The 26,033-nt window shown below is 34.9% G+C and overlaps 1 protein-coding gene across 3 annotated transcripts in view; it reads right to left on the minus strand.

Annotated features, from left to right (window-relative positions):
* Positions 1-4,058: 4,058 nt before the first annotated feature.
* The window catches only part of LOC133266998 (cadherin-19-like), a 116,059-nt gene continuing 94,084 nt past the window's right edge, over positions 4,059-26,033 (minus strand). For all 3 annotated transcript variants that reach the window (XM_061448862.1, XM_061448861.1, XM_061448863.1), the window contains exons 8-12: positions 23,725-23,861; positions 19,590-19,711; positions 11,106-11,223; positions 8,834-9,085; positions 4,059-5,149 (exon numbers count right to left, since the gene is read on the minus strand). In XM_061448862.1, the coding sequence (XP_061304846.1) occupies positions 4,659-5,149; positions 8,834-9,085; positions 11,106-11,223; positions 19,590-19,711; positions 23,725-23,861 (1,120 nt within the window). In that variant the 3' untranslated portion in view covers positions 4,059-4,658. The remainder of the gene's footprint in view (positions 5,150-8,833; positions 9,086-11,105; positions 11,224-19,589; positions 19,712-23,724; positions 23,862-26,033) is intronic.

Here is a 26,033-nt window from a genome sequence, read left to right on the forward strand (position 1 = left end):
GTGAATATCCAGCTTGCTCTGAACTTCTGGGTTGTCCAAGGAAGTAGCAACACACAATGAGAAGGAAGTTGAATAATTTACACCAATCTTTAGGTGGTTAAAGTTGAGTAAGATGAACTGCAAATGCTTTTAGAAGCTAACTATGATGTTTTCATAGTCAGTGTTGGCAAAAGCAGGGTAAGATTTTTGCAAGAATAAGATGCTTTGACAGGAAGAACCTGGGTAAAGTATTACTAAAATCACTGCCATATTTAAGAATTGTAGTAAAATATTTGAAAAGTTATTGTAATGATATTATTGAATTTATAAGTGATGTAATTAAATTAACATTTACAAACAATGAAATGAGGTTCATTGAATATATAATAAAGTGTGCCTATATTGAATATAGACTGGTTAAAGTTAACAACTTTTATCACTTTTTTTACATCTGTTGGACATCTTGTCTGGTCTTGCCAAAATGTTTGTATATATGGAATAAATAATAATTTAGTAACATAATTTTGTCCTATGAAAATGATTTAATAATAATTAATATTGGAACTACCTTTGGATTAGTGTATGTTATTGGGTTAAAACTTAAACAGGGGAAGTTTAGATTGGATATAATGAAGAAATTCTTTACTGTAAGGGTGGTGAGGCAATGAGTGGGCTGCCCAGGGAGGTTGTTTCTTTACTGTAAGGGTGGTAAAGCACTGGAATGTGTTGCCCAGGGAGGTTGTGAATGCTCCATCCCTGGCGGTGTTCAAGACCAGATTGGACAGAGACTTGGGAGGCATGGTTTAGTGTAGGGTGTCCCTGCCCATGGTGGGGGGGTTTGGATCTAGATGATCTTAAGGTCCTTTCCAACCCTAACTATCCTGTGATTTTATCCTTCCATGCACTATAGTTAAATTTTACTGTCCCTTGGACAGTGTGAGACATAAGGCTGATATAGACCCATACATAAAGATTTTTTTTCTGAATAAATATGACAGCATCCAAATTGCTAATAGAAATTGTATCAGCTTTTTAAATAAACATTAATCCATTCTATTTTTCTTTGTAAAACACGGGTTTAGTGATTTTCTGGTAGAGAACTCTTACAGTCTTTACTAATAGCTACTGATTTTTTTCAGATAACATTTATTCTATTTTTTTCATATTCTGGATCAAGGGTAAAATGTATTCTTTGCCAGAATGTAAAATCACATAATCTACTTCAACTTCTACTCCTCAGAGAGCATATATTAGATCTGACTTTGAAGCATAAAATGCACACTGTCTTTTAAAAAATATTTTACTCTCATCTGACAGGGTTATTCCATACAGTTAGGAGTGAGTGTTAAAACAACCACATTTCCAATGCAAATTTTGAAAGCAAAGCTAGGAGTGTAATGACAGTATCTTTGAGACAATGTGATAGAAAAATTATGTGAATTAAAGACTATTCTTAGTGGCAAGCAGGATTGCTTTTCAGTGTTATAATAATAAAAAATCTACACAGTGATATAAAATAGAAATTACATGAAAACATTTTACTTTGGGTGGACTGATAAACAAAATGCCCTTTTCCAGTCACAGCAACTGCCTGACACTGCAAGGTGCTATCAACTGATTTTGTTCCTTTGTTTTTTAACTTAAAGCATCTTCATATTAAGCATTTGTTAATATATTCATAGTCTTTATTTCCATGACTTTTAAATACTAAAACCAGTAACACAACAATCCTTATGAGCAGGACTGAAAAAGGGAGCCAGTCTTTTGTCAGGTGTTTAACCAGTTCTTATCCTGTCTCATCAACATGTTACACAAAAGACATACAGGAACATCTCTTCAAAGCATTCTTACAGAAAAAGAGTGTGTATGATCCTATTTCCTTTGACCAGTCAATAAGTATTGCTTATATTCCCTCAGTCAGGTCATGACCATCTGGATACATATTTACCATCTGGTACCATTGTTGCCCTCTACACTTCAGCCAATAGCTTAGCTAATTCTAAGTACTAAGGAATTTTAAAAGATAAAGGCAATGGAGGATTCTCTTGGGAAAAGCATTCCACAGTTTAATAGATCTCATTATCAGGAACTCTGACTTATACCTTAATGTTTCTAAATTTCATTGAATCATAGAATCATAGAACAGTTAGGGTTGGAAAGGAGCTTAAGATCATGTAGCTGCAATCCCACTGCCATGGGCAGGGGCACCTCACACTAAATCATGTAACCCAAGGTTCTGTTCAACCTGGCCTTGAACACTGCCAGGGATTTCATACTCTTAATTGTTGTGATATCTATCTTTTCTGTGATTCTTTTCTTACATGTGGAAATAAACTGACATATCTAACTTAGATTGAATATGAGGAACCTAATAAGATGTGTCCCAGTAACAGCTAGGAATACCTTTTTACTTCAAAACGGAACACTCCCTTCCTCTGCTGTGCAAACATGGTTTTATGCCTTTTCAGCTAGAAAAATCATTTAAGATCCACTGTAGGCCATCATCCTTTTTCATATAGAAGTTACAAACAATGGCATACACAGCTTATAAAAACTACATGACGGTGGTATGCACTGGTTACAAAATTTATTTATTGTTAAAGTAAGTTTCTTATAACAAAAAAAATGAAATTATAATGTAAGTGAAAAATATGGTTGAGTGTTCAAGGCTATTTTCCTGCATAAATGGGTAAAACCTCTAGATTGAGAAAGGATCAGACTGTTGTCCTTTTTGTACTAAATACCACTTGAAAACACAAGGAATTCTATTAATGCTACTGGAACTACCTGTGGAATAAGGATTTATTCAGGGTATAACTAATATAAATCTATAGACCTAATTCTAATGTATTTTTCACCATCTCCAGCAGCATGTACAGCTGTTTTCTCTCTATTCCTGTCCATGGAATTAATTAATAATATGTACAATATTATCTCAAATGAAAGTTATTTTGTCACACCTGTTTGAGAGCTGTTCAACACAAATGTTAAAGTCATACAGTGCATCTGTATCGCCTGTGCATCTTTTAAACCTGTTTTGCAAATGCTTATTCATATTGCCATCCTAGCTTGAGACTAGAGAGAACCAGTATTCCTTATGATCAGATGCTGTTTCATCTGCATCTGCTCAGATCACACCTCCTCCCCCCCCATGTATTTTTCCACCTATGAATGTCACGAGTAATGTTTCTGCCCTTAGCAGACCTCATATTGGAAATATTTCCGGATTTTAAAACTCTTACAAGTTTTATTTTTAGCTGACAGAAATTTAAACTCTGCACTGCTACATTTCCACTAAGCCTATGTGCCCTGGTTTTCTCCAGTGACAAGCAGCTGTAACAAACATTGCAGGGAAGGGGGAAGAGAAACATATTTAATCATTTTCTTCATCCTGATGCCAGCTTTTACCTGTGGAAAAGTATCGGTTGATTACATGATGAAATTTCTTTAAAATAAGTACATCATGGAAGAGAGGTAAATAAAAAATAGGGAGGTTGCTTTTTCCGGGCAAACAATTTTGAACATATTTGATGACCTTGGATCTAAAATTGCTGCTGGGTTGTAATATAATTAAGGGTAAAGAATTATTCTGAGACAGCTTTGTATTCATTATGGAATGGTTGGAAAAAATACAGTGGGAAATTAATTTTGAAGTCAGATTTAAGTCCTGCAGAATGGCCATTTTCAAAAGTGGATTAACATTAAGGCATTTTATTATCTTATTATCTAAAGTTATACATAAAGTTTTATAACTATCAGCTTAGCATTTTAAAGATTCTTAATATTGTTATAATAAAACTGGCTACTGCAGATAATTTTTTATTCCATAATAAAAAGTAAATCTGTGCTGGTAAATCTGTCATCCTTTAAACTCTTAGTAAAAGGAAAAAAAGCCTGTATTTTGAAAACATTTTTTACTAAGTACAGTAACATATAATGTGGTTGATTGTAGTATTTAGGTTGAGTATTGATTTTAACTTGAACTGGTTTTGTTTTTTCTATCTTATTTGCTAAATTAAGTATTGGTTTATGCATTTTGCAATAGTTCCATTAAAACTAAAATGGCAGCAAACACTTGCTGATGTTGTAATAGGTCTTTATTTTTACACTATAGGAAAACACATTTGTTTTAGTTTTATCATCTTAAGAACAATAGGCGATTCTGTGAGCAATTCTGATAATGGTGTTAGAATATCTAGGGTCTATTTTTTCACAGAATTATATTTATATAATGAAGCATTATATAAATACACATGTTTAACTTTGGTTAATATATTCAAGTGCAACAGCAAAAATCTGTCTTAACTTTGGAAACAGTTTAAAGCTTGTGCATGACAGAATATTTACAATATCTATGTATGGCTTCTACTCCTTTTGCACTTCCAGGGTCCATTATTTTTCAGTATCCAGAATGGAGTCTAGATATCCATCTAGATAGCTGCACAGTTTACATTCAGTCACCTAAATAGCCTTGAGATTTTCAAATGTGAGTCTCCATACCCTCACCTCAAGAGATGCCTGGTGTGATTTTCAAAAAGATCTCTACATCCAAGACTTTCCAGGAAGAACATTTGGGCATTTATTTTCATGCTTAAATGTGGGATGATCTTCTTTTTAAAAATCCACTATTATTTTGGTTGCTGAGATTTAGGAAAACAAAGCAACAAATGAAAGAGTAACTAATCCCCCACACTTCTATGGGAAGCATACATGACTGCAAGATTTTTAAAGTGAGGTCCCCACTCTCTAAGGTAGTCATAACTCTGATCTGCATCTGACATGTTCAAATCTAAAGAGCTGAGGGATCCTGCCAAAGAGCCAGTCCCCTCAAATGCATAGGTCTGAAGTGAGTCATATGGGGGAACACTGAGATCTGTATTCGCTTCTTCAAGCTTCTCTGAGATGAATTGCCTGAAGATAGCACTGCCAGGGCCAACCTGCAGAGACTGTCTGTAGAGGCTGTGGATTTCTGTGGTAACCTTCTTCCGAGGTTTATGCGTTCTAATGACAGTGCGGGTCCTCAGTGCTGAAATATCAAAGGCTTCTGTGTCCTCCTCGCCACCTCCTTCATCGTCATATCTGACAATGTTCTCTCTGACTTCTTCAATTTTCTCTGAAAAGGGAGACTTCTTCCTCTGCTGCCTTATGGCTAGAATGGCCAAAAAGAACACTGACAAAAAAAAAAAAAAAAATGCAAAACCAAAAAGCACAATGGAAAAAATAAACAGAAAATAGACCCAGAAATTTTGAATGTGCTTAGAAAGAATTAAAAATTTTAATGTTTCTTAATATCACTGCTATCATACACTAACCTACATATGAACATATTATACATATTACATATTATAAATATTAACAAATTTATAGAGCTGTAATTTTTATGAATTTTATTGTTTAAAGATGAGCAGAATATGTGCTAGGAAAATAGCTAAAAGGACTTATAAAATAGGTAAATGAAATGGAACAGTTCTTTTGGTACAGATGAGTTTGAAACTGATGTAAATATAGGTTATATTTTTTGAAACTCTTGGTTTTTCACAAAATATATCAACTTAATATTCAAAATTTAAATTCTTAATCTCTCACTCTGTCTCAGATCAAAGCCTAGGGAGATCAAATGAAAACTGAGGCAATAAGCAAGATATCCTCCTCAGTTGATTGATTCATTCCATTCTATAGACTATGCAGGGTGTTGTTCAATTATTTTTGGTATGCTGGTTAGGATATTTGGAAACTATATGTTACATGACATTGTAACAGTACTTACTTGCAAGGCCTATGAATCAGAGCACCTTGTTTCTCTCTTATATGAAAGTTTTTTTAAAATCTCATTTTAATGCATTATTTCCTAATCTTACCTCATTCCATTTTCAGCTGAATGATCCTTTGAAATAGTCTGTGACTTCCACAGAGATTAATTATTTCAGTTTTTAACTAAATTTGAATGCAGCTTTATTTAATAAGGAGTTTGTGGATTGTATTTTTTTACTCAGGACATAACATGATACAATTACCAACAATGACAGGACTTTACCTTACACAGGGCTATGCGATACCTGAAGTAGGACTTTATTTCTGCATATTTACTGTATACTATTTCATTTGGTTGTGATATACTCACACAAAACTTGAAAGCATTTGAAACAAAAATTTTGCAGTGCTATTCTATATTTACAAGATATAGTTTCAACTCTTCAACCCCTTTGCATGGTGAACTCTTCTAATGGTAAGCATGATGATACAGGAAAATGGAAAAATCTGAAACTTTAGGTTCCAGATATAAGTGGGAAACATTATAAAACCACTATCTATAGAAACTCCTATTATCTAATTTTAAGTAATTACAAAAATACTGTGGAAGATTTAATGCATTTAAAATATTTGTGTCTGTAAAGAGTATAGTAGGTTAGTTATTTGTTTCTTTCTGATTAATATGTTTACCTATATCCCTGCTTTGACTTTTGTGATATCCATAGGCCCAGTAGACACCAAGAGTTTATTCCAGCTGGAGAAAGGACCTCTCTGCAAGCAACCTAGAAGCCCTTGATGAATAATTCCACTGATGGTCTGTGTAATGCAGTGATATAGTCTGCCTGATCCTCAGTCCCTTTAGTGCATAACACAAAGTGACCAGGTTCAGATACCCTGCAACAATCAAAGAAAACCTGAAATGCACACTGGCCTGCCTGTAAGCTCACACTGACTACAAGGTTTAAGGCAGGATTTCAGTCAGGGGGACTGTTTTCCAGTGCTGCTTCTGAAGATTGCCTGGGACAAAGAAAGCTCAAATTTAAATAAGGTAACTCTGGCAGTACAGGCAAGTCTAGAAACTAGAAATTCACAAGTATGTTCCTGGTTTCTCTGTTTGAAACCAGGAGATGGAAGGAGAACAGTGCATTCCTGGACTTTGCTATGCAGTCAAAAAATGGCTAGCGTCTTTCCAAAAGTATTCACATCTAGACAGAATAAATATGAGTTGCTCCTCCATTGTTTTCATCTTTGCAGTATATATTCAATGTGCTCATAGGGATAAATAAAAACACATATATTTTTTTGTAAGCCATGCTGTTTCTGCAGTTTCCTGCTTGTCACATTATCCTGAGAGTTCAAAGCTGTAGGAAGATGCTGACTCATAATTAACAGGTAAGCATGCTGCTTCTGGGTAACTTATTTAACTGTGGGACTAAATTATGGACTTTCATTTTAGGAAAAATATCAGAGAGTTATCAACAAGAGATTCAGTAAAGAGGTCAAAGGTACCAACAGGAAATAATTAGAGCCAGTTTCTATTCTTATGCTAAGGAAAATAAGCTGTAACTCTCTGGACAGAATTCATAATATTGTGATTTAAAAAACTTTCTAAATGCTCAAAATAATTCCATTAATTCTATTTGACTTGACTTTCTTATCTTCTGTTGTTACTATGACAGATCAAAATACAGCATTGGAATAGAGCTGCAAACCTTCAGTTTCAACCTTCATCTTTTTCTTGTAGTTAATGATGGTATGTATGATTCTTGTTGCACGCTGTTATTTATAGGCAGTAGAGGTTATATTATATAATGTATAACTACATAATCTTGCAGTTGTTTTGGGGCATTTTTGGATATGGCATTTTATGATGCATACAGCTATATGGCATAATATGGGTCTGTCATATTAAACAGCAGAGATTTAGAAGTCTTTTTCTGTATCTTTATTGGCATCAACTTGAATTTGGTCTTGAAGCCCATGATCACTATCTAAGGTCAGTCATTTTGCCTTGGAAAAAAAACCAAACAATCTACCCATCTCTATCCCTTCTCTTTCCTTCCTGGCTTCAGAAGCTACCATACCTTAGCCTCCCTAACTCAGACACGTACAGAGTTTCAGGATGGATATTTAACGTTTAGGGAATGACTAGTTCAGTGTGCCTGCTGTTATAATGTGTCAGTCACTGAATGCTGCAGGTATATCCTTTTACTGAAGAAAAGGCACACGCATTGTACATTGTAGCAGTGATAGCAGTCTTCTCCAGGTGAAGAAGCAGTTTCTTGAGTGCTGTCACTTCAGTATGCCTTGTAACAGCCATAGCCCCATGCAGTGCAGGGGGGCCTTAGGAGCTTGCTCTGGTTTTTAAGCATCATTTATCAGATATGCATAACCCTTTGAAAAGGCACAAGCACAACTCCTGTGCATTTAAATTGCTCTCAAACCCCCTTTACACATCCACAAGGTCCCAAATGTAATGGAGGTTAATATGGTGTCTCCTAAGAAGAAAAAGATGTCCAACATTTGGAGAAAAGGTTATCTGGAGATGCGACCGTACTAATTGACAAAGAAACTCCATGCTTGTTTATTTAGTTATTTAGTTTATTTAGAGAGTATAATATCCTATTTTTCCTTTATTATTTTTTATTGATCTCAGCTCTATATTTGGCATACCTAAGGCAGAATGAGTAGGTTGCTACTTCTTTATAATATATACTTATACTAGCCAATTTTCTTATTTAATGCTGTCTTCAGCTTTACTTGGGCACAACATGGATTTTGGACTCTCAAATCTTTATTATTATCAATGCTGGAGGACTAGGTAGGACCATTACTCAATTAGAAGCAACTTTAAGGACATTGTGTTAGAATTCAAATGGAGGGGGGAGAGGGGAAGGGAGAGGGGAAGGGAGAGGGGAGAGAGAATTATAGTTAAGAAAACAGAATATAAATTAAACATTTGCCTTACTGCATTTTTTTACCTAAATATTGTCTAAATAGCACAGTACTTCCTGCCTTCCAGTAAAGGGAATGGGAACATCTTTGTCACTTAACTAAGCCCACTGTTGAAGGAAATAAATTAATTTGTCTTAATCATACATACCTAGGAGTATCAATATGCAAGCCAAAACAGCAACTAAAGCTTCAGTGCTGAGACCCATGGAGTACATGAAAGCTCCATATCGACAGTAGAAGGTATTAACTTTGGTGTCACAGTCACAGACAGTAACAGTGAGAGTATTTGTGCTTGTCAGTGGTGGGGTTCCATTATCCAGAATTAAGATCGGCAAGTAGTAAAAAAACTGTTCTTGCCTCCTGAAGCCACTTTTTGCTGTGAAAATTCCAGCTGTGTTATCTAGAAGATAAATGATTATGCATTATATGCATTCGTCACTTTCTAACAACAACTGTAAAACTCCAGTGGAATCTGACCTATTTAAAAACAATGATGCTGTCCAAAGCTACATCTTCATAAAGCTAAAAAAGTAAACCAGGCACTGACCTGTGGTAGGTTTTCTGTGTCAATCATGAATAAATTTCTTTTAATTTTGACACATGTATTCCAGGGGCAATAAAAAAATTAACCTAGGAGCTGATTTTAATGTTCAGAGCTAAAAAAAAAAATCCTACTGTGTTCAGTACCTGACACCTGCCCAGACTAATTAATTGGTTCTTAAAATGGTTCCATATAACCAGCTGCTACCAATCCAGCAGTTCACAGACAAATTATAGACAGTTTACCAATCAAAAAGCTTCAAAAATGTGTCTGGCAGCACACAGAGCAAGCAGGTGGCAAGGGAAAGAGGAGAAAGCAAGAAAAAAATCCACTAATTTAGTATTTTATTTCCTTCCCTGACTCAAGAATTGGAACTAGCTGAGCTCCTACCATCTAAATTAGTGAAAAGTTAGCAGAGGTTTTTATCTTGCTTTATATCTATTAGTTTTTAGATATCAGTTCTGTACAAGAAATGCTAAGTTCAGTTTCTCTTGCATATCAACTCAGATCTGAAACTTAGCCTGTTTAAAACAAATTAACCCTATATGTATAATAGAAAGTAGAATCTGTAAATATTTACATGTCAGAACTGTTTTATCATGAAATGGTGAATTACTGCATGTGTGCAGACACGTACATAGAAAATTGAAAAAGTATTTCTACCATTATATAAATAATGCATTTATAAAAAAAGTCTACTAAAGCTAACCCCTCACATTTAAGTTCTTCTAGGTTTCTGTCATAGCTCAGAAAGTAACTGTAAGATAAAATGCTCCAGATCTGTAGAGTCAGTTTTCCTTTTGCCTAGGACTATCTTAATTCATGTTGTTATTTGTAAGAAACGCAGTGGAACAAGGGAGATTGAAAGCTGTTGATACCATATTTTAAAAGATAATTTTCCCCCATCAATAGCCACCAAAAGGAATTGGATATATGGCCTTATATGTGGCTCTGCTCAGGCTTTGCGCAGAATGAGCAAAGATGGAAAAGGCTTGCGGCTTGTACACAATTTGACCTTAATATAATCTCTTCTTGGCACTAAGAAGTTAGTGAAGCTGGGAATTGAAATACATATTAATACATTGACTAACTTTGACAATATTGAGAGTGGCTCACCATTTAATATAGTCTGAACTTTCAAAAACTTTTTTCCATTGATTTATTCACCTAACTAGAATGTTCAAATAATTAATGAAGTCAGTAAGAACAATGTGTACTTCAGCTGAGGCTGAAGAAGCTCGTCTTTGTAGTCTCAGTAGACTGACTTTAAGTGTTCATCTTCCCTGAATTTTCATCACATATAGCACTCTTCACTGCAGACTGGTTTTGCTTGATACGTCTCTTTACCACTCTTTTAAGAACAGTCCCAATCCTATTGGTTCTGAATAATATTAAAATATATACAGAATACATTCATATGATGTCATCAGTAATCAGCATATGCAGTTTAAAATGTATGAGGAAATAATATTCCATTCTTATTTGTTTTTAGAATTTTGGTCTTGATGAAGTGGTGAATTAACAGACATACTAACAGCGATCTCTTTCTGTCAACGTTGTTTCTTGGACAAATAGATAATTTATCTAGAAAGCTGGTATTTTCCACCACATGCAACACTAAGAAAATTAATTTTAAGGAATGCCAATGTATTTTTCATCTCAAAATTTTTTCTTTCTTTGAAATAAAGCTGACTTTTTGTGTTACTCATCTGAAAAAGGAAACTAAACTGTTTGGTACTATTGATTTATTGTTTTGTAATGTTTATAATTTATAATGACAATTTCTATTAAGTAGAGATTATAAAACTAGTGATGTGAGGACCACTAGAAGCATGGTCTTCTTTAGGAAGGCCTTAAAGAGCTACATGAATGACGCTACCTTGATTATCTTTGACAGTAAAAAGTGAGTTGTTTGTGACCTCCTGAGCCAATGAGAAGTTAAAATGGTGACCTTCTGCTGAGTCATCTTGATCCACTGCACTGATGCTCTGAAGTAGCTGGAAACAGATAAAATTATTTAAGAATAAAAGTATTTACTTGTCTTTTAAAACAATAAAAGTACATGACAGGTATGTTAAACTGTTAATGCCAGAGAAGTGATCTGTGCATATGCATTGAGTGCATGGTATGCACTCACAAATATATGCCTTCTATGCCCAAACAGGCTATTGAGACTTGCATTCTGCAAATGCTCTGCTTTGAGTTTTCATCTATTTGAGAGAGGCAGGCATTAAAATCTTGAGAAAATGTAAAAGATTTTCTGGATAAAAAGACCATTTCCATTAATGAAAAAGTAATTATATATTCAGTGTTTTGTCCTTTTTTTTTTCCAAGGTGAAAAGTATATAGTTCTACATTTGAACAAATCCCTCTATACAAAACCTATTTCCTTCTAGCCCCCAAATATATTGACATCATTCAACTGATGTATTATAGTTCCAGTAAGTGAGATAGGGTGATAAATTCATCTGCTGAATTGTTCATTCTGAATATTATAACATCTTGATTATGGAACTTCTTGACTGCTTTTTTACAAGATAGCAAAATAACCTTCATTTACAAATATGTCAAATCAGTTAGTCACTGCAAGATAAAATAAAACCCAACAGTTATGATTCAAAATAATATCTTTCATGTCCATAAACAACCACATTACAGTTAACAGAAATATTTCTGCTTAAAGGGAGCTTATGTTATTTTTATCAATAAATATTAAATGACCTAACCATCAACATAGATTAATAAGTCAGTATCCTTGCTGATCAGAAAGAATGCAAACTGAGGCAAGACCACCAACTTTCAAAAAAGCTACTGCCCAATTTGAACTTGACTCTATTTTACCAATTATCTGTGTCTTGTAGATATTTACAACCAAAAGACTTGGAGCCTCAACTTTACCCAAACCCGAAAGCATATGAATGCTAGAAGCAGTGCTCTAAAAGCAAACCAGTCAGTCAGTGGAAGTGGCTATAGCTTTCTATGTGTCTTTGAAAAGTCTTTCCTGATTAAACCATTTTTTCAGAGATCTAAGACTTCAGCACATATTCTTTTTCTTTTCAAGCAAGCTAAGTTTGATGAAATCATCACAGCAGAGTGTAAAATGTGTCTTGCATCCCAGAAGCTTTGTATTCTTAGTGCTGTTCCCTTTTTATATGAAATTTACTTCAAGTTTGTGTTTTCATTCTGTGGAAAAGTGAGGACGCTTGAGATTTTTTTTATTGCCACTAATCAGAGGAGTGATCAGGCATGTGCCTGGTGCCAATGTAAAAACGATAAAGCGTCTTGAGGAAATTTTTTTCCCTTTCCTCAGAGGAAAAAAAAAAAAAAAATTACTAAAGCAATACAAATGCATGTATAGGCATGCAGATCAAGAAATCAGTGAAAAGCCATAACTGAACACTAATATTACCTTGATAGTAAACTATGGGCTTAATTTTTTCTAAGGGGTTATATTTCCCAGAACATGTTCAATACGATCAGCAGAAGGGAGCTACATAGCCAGTCTAAAACCTGAACAATGGCACATTTTCATGATAATATTCTGACATATACCTCACAAATTAAAAAAGAAAAAAAAAACAAACACAACAAGCCAAACCTACAAAACAAACAAACCCCCAACTAAACTTTATTGGCCTTTGTTAATAATTTTCTGGTAACCTCTCCAAGGCTGTAGCTGAGAAAAAGCTATGTATGTCTGTCCATACAATTCAGTGTGTCAGGCTAGACTGAAGATGAAGAGTAATACAGCAATCAACACAGACATATTAGCCACATTTAATTTTATTTGTTTTGCTTTGTTTCCAGTTGAGTTACTTGGTAGAGAAGAATTACCTACTCACTTACCAAAGGAACAAACCAAACCAAACCAGAAGCATTAATTAAACTTCTAGTTTTCATTCACATTAATAGTTATTCAATCAGATAGTAACAATGTCTTTAAAAAGTATATTTTTAGGAGCCTCTCATGTTTGAATATCATAAAATTATTACAGTTGTGACAGTTACCATTTTATTTCATTAGTAACTTTCACTAGATTACATACAGAAGGTATATGCATCCATAAATTCTATGTATATCTAATCCAATCACTAAAATTCTGAGGAGTATCTGGCTAGATGAAAGAATCACCCACTTCCCTTTTTTATGATCTGTACTATGCTGTTAGTCAACACAAACCTAAGACTTGAGATTATTCTAGACATACTCACATGCCTTTAAGGATTCACCTTACAAGCAGGAGAATATCTGGAACATAAGAACAGGGCAAACCCTTATTGTTTATTTTTCATTATATCACTTCCACTAAGATTCAGCAAAACCCAGATGAGTCTATGAAATATTCAGAGAGCAATAGACAGCTCTGATTTTGCTGACTATAAAGAAAAAGTCACCCAGAGAGAAGGGATTTTTTTTTTTTTCCTGCTTTCCTAGGCTTTTTCACGTATAAACTATGAGGCTTTGGCCTTTCACCAGGGAAGCAGGCATCACAGACTGAAGAACTGCATTTACTGTTTGTGAGTCAAGGTTTAAAAATACCCTACATTTAATGTGCAAACAAAGAAAATAGAATGAATGATGTGTTGCCTTTGCAAGGTTTTATCAGTTGTTGTATTGACTATGCTGAAATTTAATTACTGTAAAATCTCTTATTTCAAATCTCATTAATCTAGGAGCTTTAATAATCCAGCAGTCCATTTGAAAATATACGTTTCTTTAAAATTCAGATTCATTAACTTGATTTTTCTTGAAAAACTGATTTAAGTTCATAGAGGTGGGTCTCATTTACTATTTCTTTCTAAATACACTGAGATCACTGCTGGGAACAGCAAGGGTTACTTTGATCAAAGATCACAAAAAGATGTGGCCGGTTATACTCATCTTCGTCATCCATCTGATTAGTGGTCACTTTCAACTAATAAATATCATTAGTGAAGGAGCCTAAGATACCAGTAACAACTCTGATCTCCCATTGATTTTGTGTAAACACTTCTGGACTGAATGTATAGCTGCGTGTTATTTGTTTTACAAATAACAAGGTATTGAGTAGATGTCAGCTTGATAGTCGATGAAAATACACTGAAAATCAATTTCCTCAATTCCAAGTGGTCTCACTGACTTTTAATTATGGAGATGTCCATCTGCACAGCCATCACTAGCGTTAATTTTGATGGTAGAGTGTATAATTTGGGGTCCTTTGTGTTTCCATATCCAAATATAGTCTTAGCATTCCCATTAAACAGATGGAAGTAGGAACAGATTTGATACCTCTCTAGTTTCTTTTGTTTTGCTTTCTTCTGTGTCCTTCAAGAGCATCTCTGTTGTAGTTTATAGGATGTAAGAGATCTGATCATCCACCTGTTTGGGAAGTAAAGAACTGGTTTTCTTCAAACTGACAGAGCCTTTTTAAGTAGTAGGTTCTTTGTCATTGCTCAATAATGTTTAATGAATATCAGAGTTTAGTGTAGGTAAAAGACTATAGTCCACTATAGTCACTAGCTGCATTTTCTAGGTAGACCTTCCACCTCAAGACCAAGGCTGTCTTTTTGATGGTTACCAATTTTCTTTTACTTAAAGCAAATTGGCATAATATTGATCTGATTTCTCTCGGTCTACTGTGAAGAGTTTCTTCTCAACTGTAACTAAAATGATGCAGATCTCAGCAAAGGAATAATAATTACAAAGCTCATGCCATGTGTTCTGATTTATACCATGGCATCATGACGCTGAGGTGCCTTTTTATGCTTGTATATGCTGATAAACTCTTCCCACCTGTTCCAGTCTACCATGAGATAATGTTGTTGAATCATGGTCCATATAAAGCAGAAAGAGGAATTTTCCATATGCCACTCTTCCCACTGTTTCAGAATGTCAGACGTTACATTCATTTCATCTACAGGTGTAGTTTAGGGTAAGGGCCTGCTGGAATATATGGTGTTTTCACAGCTTGGCTATGGTTTTATACTCTAACTAGTGTCCTCATTGTTGTTGTTTCTTTTTCCTTTTAACTTTACATTTTCTTATCACTACTAATAAGATCAGTTTTTTAAATGATAAAAAAAAAAACAAAACAAAAGGAAATAATAAACCTCGGTTTACTAACCTATCCCTTTCTCTTTTCTGCTAACAAAAATAATTTTATATCATGATTTGCTAGGAAGGATCTGTTTCGGCTAACTGCTCATTTTTAACATTAAATATAAACCCCTAGAATTTGCTTAAAGATTTCCCCTTTTCTCATGTCAACATTTCATTATGTTAAAAAGTAATATCAAACAAGTACTCTTCACTTGCACTGTAACTCCTGATTCTTTTATTATGTGCCAAGAACTGAATAAATAAATCTGTTTTTTTTTCTTTTCTTTAATTCAAAGTGCTCTGCATATACAGTCACTTCTTTGGATCTAATAAAAATCACTAAGCAAGCTGGAACATCAAAGTCACTTTATATGTGATCTCCAAATTGCAGGAACTTAAAATTGCCAGAACAAATATGCATTAGAGAAGACAGCAGTAATTCAGAATGTAGATGTGTTCAGTACAGCTTGTCTTCAGCTGAAATCTATTTACTGCATGATATGAAGAAAGACCAATATCCATAAAAGGGCGAAATTACCATGCATATAAATGCGTACGTTCTGGAGGGTCAGCCTGCTTATGCATAAAAGATATTTGATGTAGTTTATGTTGAACTTTCAAGCTTCACTTTTAGGCTTAGTTAATTTATTAATGCCTTGGTATTTAAGCTTTCTGGGTCAAACCCATTTTTGCTGAGATGTCTCTACTGTCACCTTTGGGACAAATTTGGTCCATTTTATGTTCTGGCTATTTTTACCGAACGTTTCCTCTAGAATTCAACAGTTTGTAGTTACCGTACACACACCCAAAGGATAACTATAAAGAATTAATACCTCATTGTGGTGATCACTTACCATGCCTACATTTATAAAGTCAAAAGATCTGATCAAAAGGTTATCAGGGGTTCAGATGTCTTTTTAATATTGTTCTATCCCACATGACATCCTTGTCTCTAAATTGAAAAGACATCAATTTGATGGATGGACCACTTGGTGGATAAAGAACTGGCTGGATGGCCGCACAAAAAGAGTTGTCATCAATGGCTCAATATCCGGCTGGAGACCAGTAAAAAGTGGTGTCCCTCAGGGATCGGAGTTGGGACTGGTCTTGTTCTACATCTTCGTCACTGACATGGACAGTGGGATTGAGTGCGCCCTAAACAAGTTTGCCGATGACACCAAGCTCTGTGGTTCGGTTGATACGCTGGAGGGAAGGAATGCCATCCAGAGGGACCTTGACATACTTGTGAGGTGGGCTGATGCCAACCTCATGAAGTTTAACCATGCCAAGTGCAAGGTCCTACACCTGAGTTGGAGCAATCCCAGACACAGCTACAGGTTGGGCAGAGAAGAGATGCAGAGCAGCCCTGCGGAGAAGGACTTGGGGATGTTGGTTGATGAGAAAATGAACATGAGCCGGCAGTGTGCGCTTGCAGCCCAGAAAGCCAACTGTATCCTGAGCTGCATCAAAAGTAGCGTGACCAGGAGGTAGAATGAGGTGATGCTGCCCCTCTACTCTGCTCTCGTGAGACCTCACCTGGAGTATTGTGTGCAGTTCTGGTGTCCTCAACATAAAAAGGACATGGAACTGTTGGAACAAGTCCAGAGGAGGGCCACGAGAATGATCATGGGGCTGGAGCACCTCCCGTATGAAGACAGGCTGAGGAAGCTGGGGCTGTTGAGCTTGGAGAAGAGAAGGCGTGGAGACCTAATAGCAGCCTTCCAGTATCTGAAGGGGGCCTATAGGAATGCTGGGGAGGGACTCTTCATTAGAGACTGTAGTGATAGGATAAGAGGTAATGGGTTAAAACTGAAACAGGGGAAGTTTAGATTGGATATAAGGAGGAAATTCTTTCCTGTTAGGGTGGTAAGGCACTGGAATAGGTTGCCCAGGGAGGTTGTGAATGCTCCGTCCCTGGTGGAGGACCAGGTTGAACGAGGCCTTGGGTGATATGATTTAGCGTGAGGTGTCCCTGCCCACGGCAGGGGGTTTGGAACTTGATGATCTTAAGGTCCTTTCCAATCCTATCTATTCTATGATTCTATGATTCTACTTGTTCTGTTACTAGCTATAGCTGAACTAGGATAGAAGTCTATTTTACATAGGAACTTTCATGTTCAAGTAATTTTGAAAATAGTGTATTTAATACTGGTAGTGAAGTGAAAGTGGTTTTGAAATATTCAAAATAAAACTTTAGCTGTGGTTAGTACACAGCTGACTTTTCGATTATAGGACAGTACAGAACTTTAACATGAAATGGATAGTGAAAAATTCATTCAAAATTTCTAATAAACATGATGAGTAGATTTAAAATTATGCCAAAACCCATCTATCTATCTTCTTTACATCCATTTTTATTGTCAAATTTCAGATTATAGTCCCACAGACTGAAATATAATCCTTTTTGTTTTGGGTATAATAATAAAGAATCTTTTTTCTGTGAGTAAAAAATAAAAAGAAAAATAATAGCACTGAAGGAGATAAACTATCATCAATTCTGTTTCAAATCATAAACATTGAAAAAAATCATAAACTCTGACTGTGATGATTATGTATTTCAGTAACAATTTCCTGATGTTCTTCCTAAGATCACTTGTTAATAAGATTATTTAGCATTCTTGTTTTGTTCTCTAAAAGCTAAACTAAAGATGCTTATGACTTTCAAAAAGCTATAGCAATTAAAAAAGGAATAAATAAATTAGATTGACATTTTACCTGTCTGTAAAATGGGGAAAATTATCATGCTCAATGATAATGTTAAACAATGTTAAAGAGGCAGAATTCTGTATCTTATGCTCAAAGAGATTATTATTATTATTACTATTATTATTATTACTATTACTATTATTATTATTATTACTACTACTATTATTATTATTGCTACTTTTCACAGTGCCATTTTTTCCAGTGATTCTCAAAATACACAGAATACAAATACTTAATTATTATTGAAAAGTAACAAATAATGGGTTTGCACACAGATGCTATTTGTTAGTGAGCAATGACAAAATAATAAAAACTTTGGGAAATAAATCTCCTGGGTTTTTTATATTATAGGCAAGTCCAAAACATGGGTTACAAATATTCATTTTATAAGCTTCCATATTTAATTCATGGTGTCTTAAAGACAAGGAACATGAAGCAGCATTTGCTTTAATGCCTGTGCTTGATTTGTCAATGAGTTACCCAAAGTCCAAAAGAAATGTCTTGTTCCAAGGACCTCTGAACAAGAGGTCGCTTTTGCAGAGTGAAAATTACCAAATGCAGAATGAACAAATCAACTGCTTATACAAAAGCATGAGCAGATGCAAAAATCCATGAAGAAATTACTTTAGCAACAGGGAAAGCTTTATTTAACTGCAGACTAAAGTCAAAGTAAACCAAGCTGCAGTAAAAAGAGAGGCTTTGTGATTCAGAAATCAAAACATAGTAAAACATTTGAAATTAGCCATCACAGATACCCCCAAAGGACTTTTTGATATGTCCAAGTAATGCTAAAGCATGTCATGAAAAAACATGCATTTTTCTGTCTATAGCTTTTTCCTGTTGCTTTTTTCGTTTTTCATTTTGTAGCTTTAAAATAAAAAATACAAATAAAACAAACAAACAAAACAAAAACCCTCTACCCCCCAAAACAAAACAAAACAAACAAAAAAAACAACAACCAACCCCCCCCAAAAAAACAAACGACTGTTGGAGTCAACAGTGTATCTAGGGGGAGGTTGAGGCAACTGACTGATGTTACAGCATTCCCATGCTGATGAGTAGGAAATGGAAAAATCCTACAGGGAAGGATGCTTAATACAACAATCTCTTAAGCTGACAGCTAGTGAAGCTGTTACATGGGCTATAAATGAAACATCAATTCACAATAAACGAGTATCTGGTATGAAACTAGTCTTAGTTTGGTTCTTCCAGACTATGTTATGCTGTTGCTGAAAATACTAGGCCGAGGTTTTACACCTGTGACACTAACTGGAAGCAAATCTGTGTCTTATGCTTTTTTGTTTGTTTGTTTTTTCAGAGTTTTCTGTCTGTACTGCTCTATTACCTGTTTTTGCAGGCAGACAGGATGTGATGATTTTGTTTTAAAGTGGGAAAAGTTAACGTCAGTCTTCTGAAATTAAAATTGCAAACTATACATGTATAAACAGAACTAACTTTGGAAACAGACAAAATACGGTCTGTATGTGCAGTACTGAAATGATCAATACTGAATAGTAGCATCACAGAACAAATCTTTATTGTAATGAAGAAACTGATGGTTAACTCCTTCACACTTACCTGGCCAGAAACTGCATTTTCACAAACAAACGTTTCATAATATTTAGGGAATTCCGGTGCATGATCATTAATGTCAAGAACTTGGATATACACATTTGCTTCTGAAATTTTTTCAGGATTTCCTAAAGGTTAAAAAAAGAAATCAAAAGTCACAAATAATTTACTTCATATTTTAAAGTAATGTGGACGTTAGAAAATTTTACAATTCTTAAATGTATTCTGTCACTCTTCTTTTTTACTATTTTGTAATTTTGAAGCATTGGGAGAAGGTTTCACCAGAATTCACATGCTTTAAAAATATTTCTGCCACTGCTGCACATGGAGAAATTGCCATGCTGACTGACTTAATAAGCTCAGCTTTTGTTTTTGCTCAAAGTATTATTTACATAGCAGGTTTAATTATTAGATATTTTGTATTATGAAAGCTGTACTGCTTCTGTTATCCAAGTATAGTTTATTAATGTGGCTTTAGATATAAAATCTATGTCAATATGGCTTATTCTTTTATGTAAACAAAAATAAACTGCTAATATAAGGCACTTTTTTCCTGCAAGTACTGCATTTACACAGGGTGTAGTGCTCTAAGTACCTCAGACAATTAAAAGCTTAACTTTACTAGTTTCATGGTGCAGGAGTTGAGTATAGACTAGGGTGCCTTACTTAAACATAGGGCATCTTACTTAAACATAAACTTACTTGTTTATGTAACAAAAATGCTTAGAAATATGTCACCTAATACCCAGGGAAGGAAGACATGGAGGTCCATCACTCTCCTGGACAAACTGGTTGCACGTTTTGGACAGACATATTCTTTGCTGGGTAAAATCTTGCTGGATGACCAGGCCCAAAGAGTTGTGGTGAATGGATTTAAGCCCAGCTGGTGGCTGGTTGCAACTGGTGTTCCCCAGGGCTCAGTTTTGGGGCCAGTTCTCTTTAATATCTTTATCAATGATCTGGACAAAAGGACCTAGTGCACCCTCAATAAGTTTAAAGACAACACCAAGCTGGAGGGAGTGTTGATCTGCTGGAGGGTAGGAAGGCTCTACAGAGGGATCTGGACAGGCTGGATTGATGGGCTGTGGCCCGTGGTGTGAGGTTCAACAGGGCAAAGAGCTGCGTCCTGCATCTGGGTTACAGCAACCCTATGCAAAGTTACAGGCTTAGGGAAGAATGGCTGAAAAGCTGTTTGGCAGAAAAGGATCTGGAGGTGTTGATAGACAGCAGCCTGAACATGAGCTATCAGTGTGTCCAGATGGCCAAGAAGGTCAATATTGTCCCATCTTATATCAGAACTAGTGTGGCCAGCAGGACTGGGGAAGTGATCATCCCCTTGTACTTAGTACTAGTGAGGCTACACCTCCAACTGTGTTCAGTTCTGGATGCCTCACTAGAAGAGATACTGAGTTGCTGGAGTGGGTCCAGAGAAGGGCAACAATGGTTAATGGTTGGACTCTATGATCTTAAAGGTTTTGTCCAACCTAAATAATTCCATGATTCTATACTGAATACTTTTCAGAAATCCTTTTTCCTGTCAGCACATCAAATCCTCATTTACATGGCATAGCACTGAGAAATGTCTGCCTTCCCCAAGATGTAATTTATTACTCTAGTAGGCAAGAAGCTTCACTGCAACATTTATTCCTTTCTGTCTCACTTCAAACTGTATGGGTTTGGTTGGTTCCTACTTGGCTTTTTTAATGTATAATTCACTAGCTGCTTGGGGCAAACATTTGTTTTCTTGGATCTTATGGAATCTGTGTTGATAGCTTTGAGTCTTTTGCCAAAGGAAATGGCAGCAAAAGCAACTACCACAGAGATAAAGGGCTAGCTACTCAGCAGTTTCACATTTCTATTCCTCACGTGCAATCATAAGAGCCGTGCTAATTTACTAAAGCTTATGATCTGCCTGAGTCATCTCAAAAATACTTCTCTGTGGGATGACATTTCTCTTGTTGAATCCCAACATCCATAATAAGATGATAGGCAATGAAACAATGCTTGGCTTATTTTTTTAATAAAACACAAAAAGTGGTACACATCCCTTTTCAAAATAATACAGAGCACAGGACTTAATCAACCTCTTTTACTTAATTCAGAAACAGATATCTAGGGCAGATATTTGGCTGGACTGGGATTGAGAAGAAAATTTTGTAACACTTATTAGGAGGCAGGGAATACCTTTGGTGGTTTCAGTCATAGACAAAGTGACATGGGAAGGACTCAGCTACCTTGGTGTCTTCCTGCATTGCTTGTTCATAAGATTAATGGATACTATATTGGCTTTAAAGCCTACCATTTGTTTGCACAAACATTTATATATCACCTTTCAGCCTAAAGCTGCCATTCACATCTGTTTTACCAAATAAACCTTTTTTATTTATGTTTGGTTATAGTCTCATTTCTACTTCCTTACTATATATCAGTTATCATGTGGTTATTCTTTTGTCTTTGTTTTGTTTTGTTTTGGCTTCAGTTATTTGGGGCTTTTTTTTTTTTCCTCAGCATATAATTGAATGATGAGGAAGGGCATTTCTCACATTGCTGTTGGAAGATAACAGTATGGAAGTTTTAAATTTTCCTGAAATCACAGGAAAAAATTCCTGTTTTTTTGAGAGGAAGCAACACATTACAAAAAAAACCCCACACTCTTGGAATCAGTGTCTGATAAATATTTAATGATGATTTTAGGTGAAGCAGAGTGACTCCTTCAGTTGAAATTAGGGAAGATTTGGTTTCAGTGGAACAAAGTCATCCACAAAATGTTGCATAAACAGTATATAGTTATAGGAATAAAAGGCTATTCACAATATAAATCATTTCAGTTATGCCCCTACCAAGGTGACCTAACTTCTATGCTTTTGAATATAGTATTATAGACAGTGACCTTATCATCATTAAAGAAATAATGAATAAAAACATGAAGATAATGAGGGCTTGGTTTCTCTACAATAACTTTCATTACTGTGAAAGACTCACTTTCTTTTGCTGCAGGAGACAGTTATTAATTTGTAACATTTAGGTCTTTTCTATTTTATTGTTTAACTAAACAGAATAGTCCAGATCAAAGTCATCCTGCTGTGTTTCCATAGCACTATTCAAGAAATGACAAAAATATGCCAGAGATCAATTTTACAAACACCTGCCAGCTGCCCAACAACATGAGAAGTAAAATACATTCGTGCTTAAAAATTCACAGAGAAGCTGAAAAAGATGATAATGCTATTGATTCCTAAAAACAATAAAAGACTTCAATGAAAACAGCTATTGAACTTCCTATATTAAACTTCTATCTGTAATATTCTACATATAAACAGGGAATGCTCCTTTATAGGAACAATTAGGAACAATTTATAAGTATGTGTTCAAAGTAGTCTTAGTAATAAATAAAATTTAATTGAAATTTGGGATTAAAAACCATGATAAAACTATTTGGCAGAACCTGTCCGATTTATTGATTGGGCTCTAGTTTCATAAGTTTTCTCCCCTTCCTGAAGATGGATGTGATTAGTTTTCAAATAATATCCAAATAAACATGTTAAACTGCCTTATAAACCAGTAGTTGTTCATTTTCTAGATTGTTGTCTCAGAGTTAATGCAATCAGATCACTAAAACTACAAACAGCATCTATTTGCATTTGACTTTAAGAAAAACTTGACAGGTGAAATCTATATAAAGGATGCTTCACAGTTTTAATTGTCATTGAATAGAAGTCTAGCTGGTTTGGACCTTACATTCACAATTATTTAGACCCACAGGTTTCTGATTGGTGTTAAATTAGATCCTAGCTAATTTCACACTAGTAAAAGATCTGGTGTGAAATTAACCAGGGTCTAATTTAACATAAGATCTTGCACTGCAGAAGCAATTCATATGCCTCAGTATAACTTGAAAGCATTACAGTCTCAATCTTATTACAATTTTCCTTTTTTTTTTTTTTGTTTTTTAATAAGGTCATCTTTTATGAAAAGAGCTCAAATGCAGCCAACTTTGATTTAACAAATTATTTTAATAATGCTCCTTAATGTACTGTAATGAGAAAGAAGCATGTATTCTCCACTTAAAAGAAGGCATATTCAGGGGATAATTACAGTTCACAGTTTATAAACCACTGTATTCCTTAAATTTCTTACTCACTTGTTTCTGTGGCTGTAACAGTTATATTGTGCCAAGAAGTTACCTCTCGGTCCAGAGGTTTAGTTGTAATGATTGTTCCATTGTGTTCATTGATGCTGAACAATCTTTTTAAATGCATGCCATGGACAATAGAGTACCTGCACCAAAAAAAGTAAAGAGATTCCCTAATACTGAAATGTTCCATCAGGAGCAAGGACATAGAAAGTTATTGTCAGCTGAGAAAAGAGAGCTGTGCATATATACATATAAATGTGTGCTGTAACAACTCAGATCATGAAAAACGTACACTTATAAACATTTAAAATTCACTGCTGCCAAGATCAAAGCTCTTCTTTTTATATAACTAAATATGTCTCAGATCTATATTAATGTGAACTGAATCTGAAATGCATTATTCATTTTTACTTCTAAGTCAAGCTCGCAGCAGGTGAATGACTTCGTTGAAAAGAAACAGCGAAAGTGTCACTTGTGAAATGAATAACACTAACAGCTAAGTGGCGGTATAATGGCAAACCTATTTTATCATTGCTGACATGCTCTGATGCCAAGGGAATGATAAAGACAGACAACTATCTGTAATGAGGTGACACCTAGACAGAGTACAAAATCGTAATACAAGAGATGATTTCAAATGAGTCCAGTGTTCCTGAGTCTTCACTGAAAAGGCACTGGATGCTATGTCCATATGTGGACATGCACATGCACACATGCATACATACATACCATTCAAATTGTTAAAGTCTAACCACTGGTCACAGGCCAGAGATGGACTGAAAAAGACACCAAAGACATTGGTTCAAATGGAAAGGGTATTTACTAGTATTTTTCATGCCATACAAAAAGAAGATCATATGTCACAGTTCCTAGTAGAGTCTATTTCATGGAAATAAAACCTGTTTGAAGAGTTGAAAAGTTTTTACCATTCCACTTTGCAATTCCCTCTCATATTGTACCTTTAGCTGTGCTTGACAAAGTCTTTCTTTCTCCTCTTGGCATTTAGGACTGCAACTCCAATTATATGCCAGAGGTTGGATGACTCTCTAACTTATTATTTATAGTTACATTTTGTCTGTTTTGAAAATCAATAGAAGGGTAAATCAAGGAATCAACACAAAAACAGTCAGCGAAAGTTCTTATTTAACCCAAAGATTTGACATTTATAATCTTCTATTTTAGGGATTTACAATTTTTTTTTTTTTTTTTTTTATGTGAGTATTCTTCATCATCTCTACCCAAAGCTTGTTTATGGTTTTCTCATATTCGGTTTTGTTTTGTTTTGTTTGTTTGTTTGTGTTTTCTTTTTTTTTTTTAATTGCAAACTGATTCTTGATAGATAAGTTTCGAAAATCAGTGTTGGATATTTTTAGTTATATTTTATTATTGATGTAGTGAGTTTTTGTTGCATATATTTTTTTCACTTTGAGAACTGAAATCCACAAGGCAACACAGCTGCTTTCTATATTATAAGCAACTGCTGTCGTTTCTGATGGCAATGATTTAAAAATTAGATTCATATACATGCCATTTCACCCAATAAACATATTTTTATATTAGAAATGACATACTCTATTTTAAAGAAACTCAGTGATGCAACGTATGCATTGCTGTTTTGAGACTATGCAGGCATATTCACTTTGTAGCAAATTCCATCAAATATTTCAAGCTAAGAAGTCATAGATTGCACTATGGTTGCATGTTTCACAGGAGCTGTTTCAGTCATCTAAAGAAACCACAGAAAAAGCTCTTTTTTTTTAAAAAAAAAGAAGTATATGTATATTTTTATTTATTCTCATTTAATCTATTGCCAGTTTACTTAATAATAGTAAATGAATGTAAAATCATAACAAATGACCTTTCATTGACTAAACCTCTGAAACCATACTTATAGATACATACATATATATATGCACACACATAGAATCATAACATCATAGAATCATAAAATGATTAGGGTTGTAAAGGCCTTTAAGACTGTCTAGTTCCAGCCCCTCTGCCATCAGCAGGGATGCCTTGCAGTAGACCATGTCGGCCAAGGCTCTGTTCAACATATATATTTTTTTTATTAGGAACCTACACACCATAAATTATTTTGTGGCTCATCCATTTGTCCCTGTATCCTATCTTATCAAAATTGCACACTACATAGTGACATCATGCAACTCAAGAATTTGTTGTAATTATAAACTCCATATTAAAGGTTAATGACCTGCTTTCTCCCTCAAGAGACAGCAAAATTATTTTGCAAAATTAAAAACCCTGGGGGCCTCTTCCAGGCCACTGTCTAAAATATTGTTCTGTCTCAAACTGAT

The sequence above is a fragment of the Pezoporus flaviventris genome, unplaced genomic scaffold (genome assembly GCF_033815535.1).
Source record: "Pezoporus flaviventris isolate CSIRO_AGI_PZ_B2104156 unplaced genomic scaffold, CSIRO_AGI_Pfla_v1 ptg000007l, whole genome shotgun sequence".
Lineage (NCBI taxonomy): Eukaryota > Metazoa > Chordata > Aves > Psittaciformes > Psittacidae > Pezoporus > Pezoporus flaviventris.